Source organism: Mustela lutreola, chromosome 3 (genome assembly GCF_030435805.1).
Source record: "Mustela lutreola isolate mMusLut2 chromosome 3, mMusLut2.pri, whole genome shotgun sequence".
NCBI classification, from domain to species: Eukaryota; Metazoa; Chordata; class Mammalia; order Carnivora; family Mustelidae; genus Mustela; species Mustela lutreola.
The window spans coordinates 41,979,336-41,995,722 of NC_081292.1; the positions used below are offsets into that span (position 1 = coordinate 41,979,336).

General features: G+C 40.5%; 1 protein-coding gene across 2 annotated transcripts in view; it reads left to right on the forward strand.

Moving 5' to 3' along the window:
- The first annotated feature begins 465 nt into the window (after positions 1-465).
- RAD54B (RAD54 homolog B) overlaps positions 466-16,387 on the forward strand; it is a 104,530-nt gene continuing 88,608 nt past the window's right edge. Inside the window, exons 1-2 of one of the 2 annotated variants that reach the window (XM_059166017.1) lie at positions 466-591; positions 1,380-1,527. In XM_059166017.1, coding sequence (XP_059022000.1) covers positions 1,396-1,527 — 132 coding nt within the window. In that variant the 5' untranslated portion in view covers positions 466-591; positions 1,380-1,395. The remainder of the gene's footprint in view (positions 592-1,379; positions 1,528-16,387) is intronic. The other variant, XM_059166016.1, reaches the window with a different exon arrangement.

Here is a 16,387-nt window from a genome sequence, read left to right on the forward strand (position 1 = left end):
TTGCTTAAACACATCCACGTAGATGTTCTTAGATTTAAGTATACATCATATGTTCTAAAATGAGGTCTGTATCAGCACCTACAGAATGTGACAATAGGCAACAAACCAACAAACAAAAGCAAATATTTTTCCAAGTAAATACTTTTTTTTAATTCAAAAAAAAGTATTATTTTTTTAAATTAACATACAATGTATTATTTGCCACAGGGGTCAATGGTCACGCTTACACACCTCACAGCACTCACCATAGCACATACCCTCCCTAATGTCCATAACCCAACCATCCTCCCCATGCCCCCCTCCTCCCCAACCCTCAGTTTGTTTTGTGAGATTAAGAGTAATTGAATCATAAATCTGAATGTAACTACAGGCTTAAAGGGAAACGCAGAGACATGCGCAGTTAAGGTCGTCCAATCAGAGTCGGGCTAGCCCGAGCGAGGCGCAACCACTGAAAGATAGTGCGCATGCGCGGTTTGCTCTTCTGCTATAGGCTGCGCCAAGGCGGGAGCCTTAACCTCCTCCGGTGGTGAAGGGTTGCCTGTCTACCCGAGTTTTCTCTAAGGGCGCTCGGCCTTTGTCGGATCTTTGCGGGTAAGTCCTTGGAGGGGAAGCCTTGTGAGGCTGGGCAGCCTGTGGGGTCGTGCGGGACAATGTAGGGAGAGGCGCCGGAGCAGGCCTCTGGGAGAGGAGGGAAGGGAGGCGGTGGAAAGGCGCGGGCAGCGGGGGATGGCTACTTGAAGTGTGAGGGACGTCTTCGCGGTTCGCCCCGGGGTGGCTGGTGCGGAGGCTGGCGGTAGGGGTGCGTTTGTGGTGGGAAGGTCCCAGGGAGAGGAGACTATGGGCAGTGGTCTCTCAGCGGTCCGCCGGCTTTTCTTCTGTGGTGCTTGGGCTTGCACCAGGACTAATCTACATTATCCTGCACGGTATTAGCCGGTTAATTAATAGGTGATGTCTGTAGGCACATTTAGCGGGATCACAAAGTCGAAGGAGCGACTTAAGTCACGGAGTGTGACCGCTACTTACGGTAGTTGGAAGCGGAAAAAGCAGGTCTGTTGCTGGTTCTTGGCTGTTTTATTTATGTTCTTGCTCCCTCCCAGTTTAATGGTTGCACCCTTCAGAGACTACATTATCATTAATCTATTGTATTATCAGAATCTATATGTTCCAGTTTACCCGTTCAACTTAAGCCTTAGATTCTTTTCAGTAACCCATTGTGATGAAAATAAAATCTCACTGGCTTCGAAACTTGTTTTCTAAGGTTTCTTACAGGTTTATTTTCTTATATTTTTTAAAGATATGGTTGTAGTGATGAGTTGTTTTCAAGTTTGGAGTTAATTCTATCAGATTCATGGGTGATTTCTGTTTTGGGTATTTTTTAGGTCAGTCCTGCTGAATATGAGACGATCTGCCGCACCAAGTCAGTTGCAGGGGAATCCCTTCAAAAAACTAAAATTTATACCACCAGGGAGAAGTAATCCAAGTCTAGATGAAGAGAATACAAAGAGTCCAGATGTAAAATTACTTGAGGTAAAAAAAAAAAAAAAAAAGACGTAATATAGAGAAGCATGCATTTTTAAAAAAAAACATGTCATTTAAGAGATTAATAGCGCTTACTGCCTGAAGGAATTTTTAGTATCTTTAACAAAGTTTTCCAAAAACCTTAGTGTAATCATTACACACACACACATACACACGTACGTGTGTATGTGTGTGTGTGTGTATATATATATTTTTTTATATATATATTTTATATATATATATATACACACACACATACATGTATATATATATATATATATATATTTTAAGGGAATGACTTGCTGTTGGATCTATGGGATAAATGTCTGTTAACAGTAAAAAATACCTCTGTGAGGGACAAGGTGGATATTCTTGTAAAAATAAATTGTTTTAATCAGTGTTCTTTTTTTTTTTTTTTTTTAAAGATTTTATTTATTTATTTGACAGAGAGAGAGATCACAAGTAGGCAGAGAGAGAGAGGAGGAAGCAGGCTCCCTGCCGAGCAGAGAGCCCGATGTGGGACTCGATCCCAGGATCCCGAGATCATGACCTGAGCCGAAGGCAGCGGCCCAAACCACTGAGCCACCCAGGCGCCCTAATCAGTGTTCTTTTTAAAGTTACCACATAAGTGAAAACTTTAGATAAGGGGCACCTGGTTGGCTCAGTTGGAAGAGCATGTGACTCGATCTGGGGTTATGAGTTCAAAGCCCCACATTGGGTGTAGAGATTACTTAAAAATAAAATCTTGTGGCTTGGACTAGAGGGCATTATGCTAAGCGAAATAAGTCAGGGAAAGACAAATACCACATGATTTCACTCATATGTGGAATTTAAGAAACAAAACAGATTAACATAGGGGAAGGGAAGGAAAAATAAGATAAAAACAGGGAGTCTCTCATAAGAGACTTTTTTTTTTTTTTAAGATTTTATTTATTTATCAGAGAGGGGGTGGAGAGAGCGAGTACAGGCAGACAGAATGGCAGTCAGAGGGAGAAGCAGGCTCCCTGCTGAGCAAGGAGCCCAATGTGGGACTCGATCCCAGGATGCTGGGATCATGACCTGAGCCGAAGGCAGCTGCTTAACCAACTGAGCCACCCAGGCCTCTCTCATAAGAGACTTTTAACTATAGGGAACAAACTGAGGGTTGCTGGAGGGGAGATGGGTGGACGGATGTGGTAATTTTGTGATGAGCATTAAGGGGGGGTGCTTGATGTCATGAGTACTGGGTATTATATGCATCTGATAAATCACTAAATCTACCCTTGAAACCAATAGTATATGTTAACTAAATTAAATTTAAATAAAACATTAAAAATAAAATCTTAAAAGAAACTTTAGATAAGGTGATTTAAGGAGTAAATGTATTTGAGTAATTTGTATCACAATTCTGGACATTTCCTTTTTTAAAAAGATATTATTTAATTAAATTAATTTATTTCGAAAGATTTTATTTATTTATTAATTTATTAAAGATTTTATTTATTTGACAGAGAGAGAGACAGATCACAAGTAGGCAGAGAGGGAGGCAGGGGGTGGGGGTGGGGAAGCAGGAGGCCCCCTGTTGAGCAGAGAGCCCGACATGGGGCTCGAACCCAGGACCCTGAGATCATGACCTGAGCCGAAGGCAGAGTCTTAACCCCCTGAGGCACCCAGGCACCCTGAAAGATTTTATTTATTTATTCGAGAGAGATCACAAGTAGGTAGAGAAGCAGGCATAGAGAGAGGGGGAAGCTGACTCCCTGCTGAGCAGAGAGCCTGATGTGGGGCTCCATCCCAGGACCCTGGGATCATGACCTGAATAGAGGCTTTAACCCACTGAGCCACCCAGGTACCCCTAAAGATTTTTTTTTTTTTAAAGATTTTATTTATTTGACAGAGAGATATCACAAGCAGATGGAGAGACAGGCAGAGAGAGAGAGAGAGAGAGAGAGAAGCAGGCTCCCTGCTGAGCAGAGAGCCCGATATGGGACTCGATCCCAGGACCCTGAGATCATGACCCGAGCCGAAGGCAGAGGCTTAACCCACTAAGCCACCCAGGTGCCCACCCCTAAAGATTTTATTTTATTTTTTAAGTAATCTCTACACCCACTGTGGGGCTTGAACTCACAAATCTAAGATCAAGAGTTGCATGCTCCACTGACTGAACCAGCCAGTTTGCCCCTGTTTCCTTAAATTTTTATCTATAAAAAGTAAATGCTTAAAGTAGTTGCCCACCCCCATTTTTTTTTTAAAGATTTTATTTATTTGTTTGAAAGAGAGAGGGAACACAAGCAGGGGAAATGGGAGAGGGAGAAACAGGCTTCCCACTGAGCTGGGAGCACAGTTTGGGGCTGGATACCAGGACCCTGGGATCATGACCCACGCCAAAGGCAGATGCTCAATAACTGAACCACCCAGGCGCCCCACCCCCGCTGCACCCTTTTTCTTTTTCTTTTTAAAGATTTTATTTATTTATTTAACAGAGAGAGACACAGCGAGAAAGTGAACGCAAGCAGGGGGAGTGGGAGAGGGAGAAGCAGCGTCCCCCTCCCTTGCCCCCCGCCAAGCAGGGAGCCAGGAGCCTGTTGCGGGGCTCCATCCCAGTACCCTGGGACCACAACCTGACCGGAAGGCAGATGACCAAGGACTGAACCACCCAGGTGCCCCCCGCACCTTTTTTTTTTTTTTTTTTTAAATTAAGCTCTATGTCCAATGTGAGGCTTGAATTCATGAACTCAAGATGAAGAGTCGTGTTCTCCACTGACTGAGCTAGCCAGGTACTCCTAAAACAGTCTTTTTTTTTTTTTTTTTTTAAGATTTATGTATTTATTTATTTGACAGGCAGAGATCACAAGTAGGCAGAGAGGGAGGCAGAGAGAGAGAGGAGGAAGCAGGCTTCTGGCTGAGCAGAAAGCCCAATGCAGGCCTTGATCCCAGGACCCTGGGATCATGACCCGAGCCTAAGGCAGAGGCTTAACCCACTGAGCCACCCAGGCTCCCCCGCAGTCTTGTTTTTTACTACGAAAAAAAAGGATTGTTTTGGTTTTCTAAGACCAAAGGTCTTATTTATATAGATGATATACAAAGGTATTAGAAGGTATATAAAATTGGCAATCCACGTTTCCTCTGCTCTACAGTTTTCTGAACCATTCATGGTATGGGGATTAAAGTCTTACAAATTCTTTTTCCCTCTCCGTTTTGGTTGTTGCAGTTGACATACAATATTATATTTCTGATGTACAACATAGTGATCTGACAGTTACATATGGTATGTCATGCTTATATGTAGTCACCATCTGTCAGCAGATTTTTTTCCTTTTTTTATTGTGGTAAAATATAACAAAATTTGCTATTTTACCATTTTTAAGTTTGCAAAATAAGTGGCAGTAATTATATTCACACTGTTGTACAGGGATCACTACTATTTTCATTTGGAAACTTTTTCATTACCCCAGACAAACCCTGTAACCACCATTGAACAGAAATTCCCTATTTCCTCCTTCACCCACGCCCTTGTAAACATATATTACTTTCTCTCTTCATAAATTTGACTTCTAGTTACCTTATATAAGTGGAATCATATAATATTTGCCCTTCTGTTTCTGGCTTATTTCACTTAGGATAGTATTTTCAAGGTTCATCTGTGTTGTAGTATGTGTCAGAACTTCATAACTTTGTATGGTTGAATCACATTTCTATGTATACACTATAGTTTAGTTATCCATTCTTTGTTTTTGTTTTTTTTTTAATCCATTCATTTTTTGATGGATGCTTGGATTTTCACTTTTTGGCTATTATGAATAGTGCTGTTATGAGTGTGGGCATGCAAGTTTCTGTTTAAGTCCCTATGTTCATTTTTCTAGGACTGGAATTGCTGGGTCATATAGTAATTCTACATTTAACTTTTTGAAGAACTACCAAAATGTTTTTGACAACTGCTGTTGCACTCTTTTACATTCCCACCAGCAATGCGTGAGGGTTCCAGTTTTTCTATATTCTCAACAACACTTGTTACGTTCTTTCTTTTTTTTTTTTTTTTTTTTAAAGATTTTATGTATTTATTTGACAGAGAGGGATCACAAGTAAGCAGAGAGGCAGGCAGAGAGAGAGGAAGGGAAGCAGGCTCCCCGCCGAGCAGAGAGCCCGATGCGGGACTCGATCCCAGGACCCTGAGATCATGACCCGAGCCAAAGGCAGTGGCGTAACCCACTGAGCCACCCAGGCGCCCCACTTGTTATTTTCTATTTTGTTTAGTTTTTATTGTAGATATCCTAGAAGATATGAGTGGTTTTTCATTGTGGTTTTGATTTGCAACTCTTATGAATAGTGATGCTAAGAATCCTTTCATGTGCTATTGCCTATCTGTATATCTTCTTTGGAGAAATATCTATTCAAGTTCTTTTTTTTTTTTTTTTTAATTTTTTATTTTTTATAAACATATATTTTTTATATACATATATTTTTATCCCCAGGTCTGTGAATCACCAGGTTTACACACTTCACAGCACTCACCAAATCACATACCCTCCCCAATGTCCATAATCCCACCCCCTTCTCCCCAACCCCCTCCCCCCGGCAACCCTCAGTTTGTTTTGTGAGATTAAGAGTCACTTATGGTTTGTCTCCCTCCCAATCCCATCTTGTTTCATTTATTCTTCTACCCACTTAAGCCTCCATGTTGCATCACCACTTCCTCATATCAGGGAGATCATATGATAGTTGTCTTTCTCTGCTTGACTTATTTCGCTAAGCATGATACGCTCTAGTTCCATCCACGTTGTTGCAAATGGCAAGATTTCATTTCTTTTGATGGCTGCATAGTATTCCATTGTGTATATATACCACATCTTCTTGATCCATTCATCTGTTGATGGACATCTAGGTTCTTTCCATAGTTTGGCTATTGTGGACATTGCTGCTATAAACATTCGGGTGCATGTGTCCCTTTGGATCACTACATTTGTATCTTTAGGGTAAATACCCAATAGTGCAATTGCTGGGTCATAGGGCAGTTCTATTTTCAACATTTTGAGGAACCTCCATGCTGTTTTCCAGAGTGGCTGCACCAGCTTGCATTCCCACCAACAGTGTAGGAGGGTTCCCCTTTCTCCGCATCCTCGCCAGCATCTGTCATTTCCTGACTTGTTGATTTTAGCCATTCTGACTGGTGTGAGGTGATATCTCATTGTGGTTTTGATTTGTATTTCCCTGATGCCGAGTGATATGGAGCACTTTTTCATGTGTCTGTTGGCCATCTGGATGTCTTCTTTGCAGAAATGTCTGTTCATGTCTTCTGCCCATTTCTTGATTGGATTATTTGTTCTTTGGGTGTTGAGTTTGCTAAGTTCTTTATAGATTCTGGACACTAGTCCTTTATCTGATATGTCGTTTGTAAATATCTTCTCCCATTGTGTCAGTTGTCTTTTGATTTTGTGAACTGTTTCCTTTGCTGTGCAAAAGCTTTTGATCTTGATGAAATCCCAGTAGTTCATTTTTTCCCTTGCTTCCCTTGCCTTTTGCGTTGTTCCTAGGAAGATGTTGCTGCGGCTGAGGTCGAAGAGGTTGCTGCCTGTGTTCTCCTCAAGGATTTTGATGGATTCCTTTCGTACATTGAGGTCCTTCATCCATTTTGAGTCTATTTTTGTGTGTGGTGTAAGGAAATGGTCCAATTTCATTTTTCTGCATGTGGCTGTCCAATTTTCCCAGCACCATTTATTGAAAAGGCTGTCTTTTTTCCATTGGACATTCTTTCCTGCTTTGTCGAAGATTAGTTGACCATAGAGTTGAGGGTCTATTTCTGGGCTCTCTATTCTGTTCCATTGATCTATGTGTCTGTTTTTGTGCCAGTACCATGCTGTCTTGATGATGACAGCTTTGTAATAGAGCTTGAAGTCCGGAATTGTGATGCCACCAACGTTGGCTTTCTTTTTCAATATCCCTTTGGCTATTCGAGGTCTTTTCTGGTTCCATATAAATTTTAGAATTATTTGTTCCATTTCTTTGAAAAAGATGGATGGTACTTTGATAGGAATTGCATTAAATGTGTAGATTGCTTTAGGTAGCATAGACATTTTCACAATATTTATTCTTCCAATCCAGGAGCATGGCACATTTTTCCATTTCTTTGTGTCTTCCTCAATTTCTTTCATGAGTACTTTATAGTTTTCTGAGTATAGATTCTGTGTCTCTTTGGTTAGGTTTATTCCTAGGTATCTTATGGTTTTGGATGCAATTGTAAATGGGATTGACTCCTTAATATCTCTTTCTTCTGTCTTGCTGTTGGTGTAGAGAAATGCAACTGATTTCTGTGCATTGATTTTATATCCTGACACTTTACTGAATTCCTGTATAAGTTCTAGCAGTTTTGGAGTGGAGTCTTTTGGGTTTTCCACATATAGTATCATATCATCTGCGAAGAGTGATAATTTGACTTCTTCTTTGCTGATTTGGATGCCTTTAATTTCCTTTTGTTGTCTGATTGCTGAGGCTAGGACCTCTAGTACGATGTTGAATAGCAGTGGTGATAATGGACATCCCTGCCGTGTTCCTGACCTTAGCGGAAAAGCTTTCAGTTTTTCTCCATTGAGAATGATATTTGCGGTGGGTTTTTCATAGATGGCTTTGATGATATTGAGGTATGTGCCCTCTATCCCTACACTTTGAAGAGTTTTGATCAGGAAGGGATGTTGTACTTTGTCAAATGCTTTTTCAGCATCTATTGAGAGTATCATATGGTTCTTGTTCTTACTTTTATTGATGTGTTGTATCACATTGACTGATTTGCGGATGTTGAACCAACCTTGCAGCCCTGGAATAAATCCCACTTGGTCGTGGTGAATAATCTTTTTAATGTACTGTTGAATCCGATTGGCTAGTATTTTGTTGAGTATTTTCGCATCTGTGTTCATCAAGGATATCGGTCTGTAGCTCTCTTTTTTGGTGGGATCCTTGTCTGGTTTTGGGATCAAGGTGATGCTGGCCTCATAAAATGAGTTTGGAAGTTTTCCTTCCATTTCTATTTTTTGGAACAGTTTCAGGAGAATAGGAATTAGTTCTTCTTTAAATGTTTGGTAGAATTCCCCCGGGAAGCCGTCTGGCCCTGGGCTTTTGTTTGTTTGGAGATTTTTAATGACTGTTTCAATCTCCTTACTGGTTATGGGTCTGTTCAGGCTTTCTATTTCTTCATGGTTCAGTTGTGGTAGTTTATATGTTTCTAGGAATGCATCCATTTCTTCCAGATTGTCAAATTTATTGCCGTAGAGTTGCTCATAGTATGTTCTTATAATAGTTTGCATTTCCTTGGTGTTAGTTGTGATCTCTCCTCTTTCATTCATGATTTTATTTATTTGGGTCCTTTCTCTTTTCTTTTTGATAAGTCGGGCCAGGGGTTTATCAATTTTATTAATTCTTTCAAAGAACCAGCTCCTCGTTTCGTTGATTTGTTCTATTGTTTTTTTGGTTTCTATTTCATTGATTTCTGCTCTGATCTTTATGATTTCTCTTCTGCTGGGCTTAGGGTTACTTTCTTGTTCTTTCTCCAGCTCCTTTAGGTGTAGGGTTAGGTTGTGTACCTGAGACCTTTCTTGTTTCTTGAGAAAGGCTTGTACCGCTATATATTTTCCTCTCAGGACTGCCTTTGTTGTGTCCCACAGATTTTGAACCGTTGTATTTTCATTATCATTTGTTTCCATGATTTTTTTCAATTCTTCTTTAATTTCCCGGTTGACCCATTCATTCTTTAGAAGGATACTGTTTAGTCTCCATGTATTTGGGTTCTTTCCAAACTTCCTTTTGTGGTTGAGTTCTAGCTTTAGAGCATTGTGGTCTGAAAATATGCAGGGAATGATCCCAATCTTTTGATACCGGTTGAGTCCTGATTTAGGACCGAGGATGTGATCTATTCTGGAGAATGTTCCATGTGCACTAGAGAAGAATGTGTATTCTGTTGCTTTGGGATGAAATATTCTGAATATATCTGTGATGTCCATCTGGTCCAGTGTGTCATTTAAGGCCTTTATTTCCTTGCTGATCTTTTGCTTGGATGACCTGTCCATTTCAGTGAGGGGAGTGTTAAAGTCCCCTACTATTATTGTATTGTTGTTGATGTGTTTCTTTGATTTTGTTATTAATTGGTTTATATAGTTGGCTGCTCCCACGTTGGGGGCATAGATATTTAAAATTGTTAAATCTTCTTGTTGGACAGACCCTTTGAGTATGATATAGTGTCCTTCCTCATCTCTTATTACAGTCTTTGGCTTAAAATCTAATTGATCTGATATAAGGATTGCCACTCCTGCTTTCTTCTGATGTCCATTAGCATGGTAAATTCTTTTCCACCCCCTCACTTTAAATCTGGAGGTGTCTTCGGGCTTAAAATGTGTTTCTTGGAGGCAACATATAGATGGGTTTTGTTTTTTTATCCATTCTGATACCCTGTGTCTTTTGACAGGGGCATTTAGCCCATTCACATTCAGGGTAACTATTGAGAGATATGAATTTAGTGCCATTGTATTGCCTGTAAGGTGACTGTTACTGTATATGGTCTCTGTTCCTTTCTGATCTACCACTTGTAGGCTCTCTCTTTGCTTAGAGGACCCCTTTCAATATTTCCTGTAGAGCTGGTTTGGTATTTGCAAATTCTTTCAGTTGTTGTTTGTCCTGGAAGCTTTTAATCTCTCCTTCTATTTTCAATGATAGCCTAGCTGGATATAGTATTCTTGGCTGCATGTTTTTCTCGTTTAGTGCTCTGAAAATATCATGCCAGCTCTTTCTGGCCTGCCAGGTCTCTGTGGATAAGTCAGCTGCCAATCTAATATTTTTACCATTGTATGTTACAGACTTCTTTTCCCGGGCTGCTTTCAGGATTTTCTCTTTGTCATTGAGACTTGTAAATTTTACTGTTAGGTGACGGGGTGTGGGCCTATTCTTATTGATTTTGAGGGGCATTCTCTGAACCTCCTGAATTTTGATGCTCGTTCCCTTTGCCATATTGGGGAAATTCTCCCCAATAATTCTCTCCAGTATACCTTCTGCTCCCCTCTCACTTTCTTCTTCTTCTGGAATCCCAATTATTCTAATGTTGTTTCGTCTTATGGTGTCACTTATCTCTCGAATTCTCCCCTCGTGGTCCAGTAGCTGTTTGTCCCTCTTTTGATCAGCTTCTTTATTCTCTGTCATTTGGTCTTCTATATCACTAATTCTTTCTTCTGCCTCATTTATCCTAGCAGTGAGAGCCTCCATTTTTGATTGCACCTCATTAATAGCTTTTTTATTTCAACTTGGTTAGATTTTAGTTCTTTTATTTCTCCAGAAAGGGCTTTTATATCTCTCGAGAGGGTTTCTCTAATATCTTCCATGCCTTTTTCGAGCCCGGCTAGAACCTTGAGAATTGTCATTCTGAACTCTAGATCTGACATATTACCGATGTCTGTATTGATTAGGTCCCTAGCCTTCGGTACTGCCTCTTGTTCTTTTTTTTGTGGTGAATTTTTACGTCTTGTCATTTTGTCCAGATAAGAGTAAATGAAGGGGCAAGTAAAATACTAAAAGGGTGGCAACAACCCCAGGAAAATATGCTTTAGCCAAATTAGAAGAGATCCAAAATCGTGAGTGGGGAGAAAGGGGATAAAAAGAGGTTCAAAAAGGAAGAAAGAAAAAAGAAAAAAAAAAAAAAAAGAAAAGAAAAGAATTTTTTTTAAAAAAGAAAACACCTAAGAAAAATGTAAAAAAATATATACATATATTAGATAAACTAGTAAAAAATCGTTAAAAAAGAAAAAGGTAACAGTTAAAAAAAAAAAATTTTACCCGAAGGCGAGAAAAAAAAAAAAATGAAAAAGAAAAAATTAAATTAACTGCAAGACTAAAAAAAATCACAGGAAAAAAGCCATGAGTTCCGTGCTTGGCTTTCTCCTCTGGAATTCTGCTGCTCTCCTTGGTATTGAAACCGCACTCCTTGGTAGGTGAACTTGGTCTCGGCTGGATTTCTTGTTGATCTTCTGGGGGAGGGGCCTGTTGTAGTGATTCTCAAGTGTTTTTGCCCCAGGCGGAATTACACCGCCCTTACCCGGGGCCGGGGTGAGTAATCCGCTCGGGTTTGCTTTCAGGAGCTTTTGTTCCCTGAGCGCTTTCCGTAGAGTTCCAGAGGACGGGAATACAAATGGCGGCCTCCTGGTCTCCGGCCCGGAGGAGCCGAGAGCCCAGGGCCCCACTCCTCAGTGCGCCCTCAGAGAACAGCGCCCAGTTACTCCCGTCTGCCTGACCTCCGGCCGCGCTCCGAGCTCACCGAGCCTGCGACCGGTTCAAGGTAACACGGAGCTGCGAGCTTACTGTCGGCTCTGTCTCTGTAGCCGGCTTTCCCGTTCCAATACCCGCAAGCTCTGCGACACTCAGACACCCCCGATCCTTCTGTGACCCTGCGGGACCTGAGGCCACGCTGACCCCGCGTGGGCTTCGCCCCGGTTTAGTCTCTGGAGCGATGTCCCTCAGCGGAACAGACTTTTAAAAGTCCTGATTTTGTGCGCGGTTGCTCCGCCGCTTGCCGGGAGCCGGCCCCTCCCCCCGGGGTCTATCTTCCCGTCGCTTTGGATTCACTTCTCCGCCGGTCCTACCTTTCAGAAAGTGGTTGTTTTTCTGTTTCCAGAATTGCTGTTCTTCTTCTCTTCGATCTGCCGATGGATTTTCAGGTGTTTGCAATCTTTAGATAAGCTATCTAGCTGATCTCCGGCTAGCTGAAGCAGTCTCAGCTTGCTACTTCTCCGCCATCTTGACTCCTCCCCTCTATTCAAGTTCTTTGCCCGTTTTTTTTTTTTTTTTTAACAATTTTATTTGTTTGAGAGAGAGACAGAGAGAGCATGAAAGGGGAGAAGGTCGAAGGTCAGAGGGAGAAGCAGACTCCCTGCAGAGCTAGGAGCCTGATGCGGGAGTTGATTCCTGGTCTCTGGGATCACAACCTGAGCCAAAGGCAATTACTTAACCAGCTTAGCCAACCAAGTGCTCTTTGCCCATTTTTTTTTTTTTTTAAGATTATTTATTTATTTGACAGATAGAGAGCACAAGTAGGCAGAGCAGCAGGGAGAGGGAGAAGCAGGCTCTCTGTTGAGCTCAGAGCCTGATGTGGGGGGGCTCTATCCCAGGACCGTGGTGGGATCATGACCTGAGCCAAAAGCAGCTGCTCCACTTAACTGAGCTACCTAGGTGCCCCCCACTCTTTGCCTGGTTTTTAATGGATTGTTTTAATTGATTGTCTTTTTGTTGTTAAAAGGATCTGCTGGTTTTTAACTCTGCTTTTTTGGTCTGTGTGTGTTTTTTTTAGCCTACATTTCTTTCTTTCCTTTTTTTTTTTCTTAAGATTTTATTTATTTATTTGACAAAGACACAGAGAGAGAGGGAACACAGCAGGGGGAGTGGGAGAGGGAAAAGCAGGCTTCCTGCTCAGCAGGGAGCCTCATATGGGGCTCAATCTCAGGACCCTGGAATCATGACCCAAGCTTAAGGCAGATGGGTAATGACTGAGCCACCCAGGCACCCCACCCCAGTTTTAGCCTACATTTCTTTAGAATTTTGGCCATGATGTAAGATGAAAGTACAAGTTTCTGTTTTTTAGTAAGATTTATTTTTTTGTTTTATTTTTAATTATTTTCTTTTTCCTTTTTAAAATTATTTTAAAAAAAGATTTTATTTATTTATTTTGAGAAAGAGAGAGTGTGCATAAGTGGGGGAACAGAAGGGTGGAGGAGAGGGTGAAGGAGAGGGAGAAGCAGAACCCCGCTGAGCAAGTAGCCTGATGTGGGGCTCGATCCTAGTACCCCAGGATTACGACCTGAGCTGAAGGCAGATGCTCAATGACTGAGCCACCCAGGTGCCCCTATTTTTTATTTTTTCATTTTTTAAAAGATTTTATTTATTTAAGAGAGAGAAAAAGCAAGAACAAGTCTGGGGGAGGGGAAGAAGGACAGAGGGAGAAGCAGGGTCCCTGCTGAGCAGGGAGCCCACTGTGGGACTTGATCCCAGGATGCTGGGATCATGACCTGAGCTGAAAGCAGGTACTTAACTGAGCCACCCAGGCATCCCAAGGTATCTTTTCTTGTTTTTTATTTTTAGTTTAGTTTTTTTTAATGATTTTATTTATTTATTTGACAGAGATCACAAGTATGCGGATAGGCAGGCAGAGAGGGGGGTAAGCAGGCTCCCTTCTGAGCAGAGAGCCCTATGCTGGGTTCCATCCCAGGACCCTGGGATCATGACCTGAGCCGAAGGCAGAGGCTTAACCCACTGAGCCACCCAGGTGCCCCTCAAGGTTTCTTTTTTTAAAGATTTTATTCAAGGTTTCTTTTTTTAAAAACAGCTTTAATTAGATACAATTCACATACCATAAAATTAATTGGTCTTTATTATATTCACAGTTTTACAGTGATCACCAAGGTCCATTTTAGAACATTTTCATCATTCCAGAAAGAAACCTCATATATATTACCAGTTATTCTCCATTTTTCTCCAAGTCTTTCAGCCCTTTGCAACCACTAATCTTTTTTTTGGTCTCTGTAGATTTGTCTCTTGGGGAAGTTCATATAAATAGAATCATACATTTATACTTGTAGCTTTTTGTGACTGACTTTTTCCAGTAAGCATAATGTATTCAAGGCTCACCCTTGGTTTAGTATGTATCAATAATTTTATTTCTTTTTATTGCCAAATTTATTAATTTTCTGTTGCTTCTTTTAACAAGTCACCACAAATTTAGTGGCTTAAAAAAACACAAATCTGTTATAATTCTGTAGGTCAGAAGTCCAAAATAGGTCTCACCGGGCTAAGATCTATGTGTTGGTATATAAAACCCAAAAGACTCCATGAAAAATGGCTAGAACTGATACATAAATTCGGCCAAGTTGCAGGATATAAAATCAATGTACAGAAATCTGATGCATTTCTATACACCAATAATGAAGTAGCAGAAAGAGAAATCAAGGAATCCATCCCATTTACAATTGTACCAAAAACCATAGCCTACCTAGGAATAAACCTAAGCAAAAAGATAAAAGATCTCTACATTGAGATCCATAGAAGACTTTTGAAAGAAATTGAAGACACAAAGAAATGGAGAATTATTCCATGCTTATGGATTGAAAGAACAAATATTGTTAAAATGTCTATTCTGTCTACACATTTAGGGCAATCTTTATCAAAATAACACCAGCATTTTTCACAAAGTTAGAACAAATAGTTCTAAAATTTGTATGGAACTAGAAAAGACCCTGAGTAGCCAAGGTATTGTTTAAAAAGATAAACCAAAGCTGGAGGTATCACAATTCCGGACTTCAAGCTGTATTACAAAGCTGTAATCATCAAGACAGTTTGTTATTGGCACAAAAACAAACACTTTGATCATTGCAACAGAATAGAGAACCTAGAAATGAGAGAGAACCACAACTCTATGGTCAACTAATCTTCAACAAAGTGGGAAAGAATATCCATTGGAAAAAAGACAGTTTCTTTAACCTGGTGTTCAGAAAACTGGACAACACCAACAATATGCAAAAGAGTGAAATGGGACCACTTTTTTACACCATACACAAAAATAAATTCAAGATGGTGAAAAACCTAAATGTGAGACACGAATCCATCAAAATCCTAGAAAAGAACCCAAGCAACAACCTCTTTGACTTCTGCAATATCAATTTCTCTAGAGGCAAGGGAAATAAAAGCAAAAATGAACTATTGGGACTTTGTCAACATGAAAAGCTTCTGCACAGCAAAGGATACAATCAATGAAACTAAAAACAACCTATGGAATGGGAGAAGATACTTGCAAAAGGTGGTGTGGTGGCAGAACTGCATGCATTCATTTAGGGGAGAAGCTGTTTCCTTTGCCTTTTTTAGGTTCAGTAGTCCACCTGCATTTTATTTTTTCCCTTTTATTTTCAAAGCCAGTAATGACAGTTTCAGTTCCCATGTTATTATGTCTCTGGTTCCCTCAGACTGGGAATCATTTGATTAGACTGGGCCAACCTGGGTAAACCAGGACAGTCTCCATTTCAGGAGAGATTACTTTAAGCACATCTTAATCACATCTACAAAATTCTTTTGCCTTTCTTTTAACATATTCACAGGTTCTGGGGATTAGTATAGACATCTTTGGGAAGCATTGTTCTGCCTACCTTACTGTATAATGTTGTATTAGTATACTACATTTTATTTATCAGTCAGTTAACAGGCATTTGGATTGTTTCCACTTTTCAAATTATGAGTTAATAATGCTTGTGAACATTTGTGTACAAGTTTTTGTGTAGACATGTGTTTTCATTTTTCTTGGGTACATTCCTAGGTATGGAATTGCTGGATCATGTAACTCTGTGTTTAACCTTTCATTGATTAACTGCTGTACTCTTTGCCAAGGTGGCTGCCATATTTTTGTTCCTGCCATCAATGTATGAGGGTTTCAATTTCTCCACATCTTTGTCAACACTTACTCTTATCTTTTTGATTGTAGTCTACTAGTGGGTGAAGTAGTATCTCATTTGTGGTATTGATTTGTGCATCACTGGTGGCTAATGTTGTTGAGCATCTTTACATGTGCTTATTGGCCATTTGGATATCTTCTTTGGACTATTCAGATCCTTTGAACTTTGAGTGTTTTTTAAAAGATTTATTCATTTATTTTAGAGAGCAGGGAAGGGCGGGGTGGGAGGGGAGAGAGAGAGAGAGATTTTCCAGCAGACTCCATTCTGAACGTAGATCTCAGTGTGGGGCTTGATCCCAGGATCCTGAGATCATGACCTGAGTCAAAAGCAAGAGTTGGATGTTTAACTGAGCCACCCAGGTGCCCCTAGATCCTTTGACCTTTGTAACATTGTATTATTTACTTTTTGTTAGAGTTGTAAGAGTTTTTCTT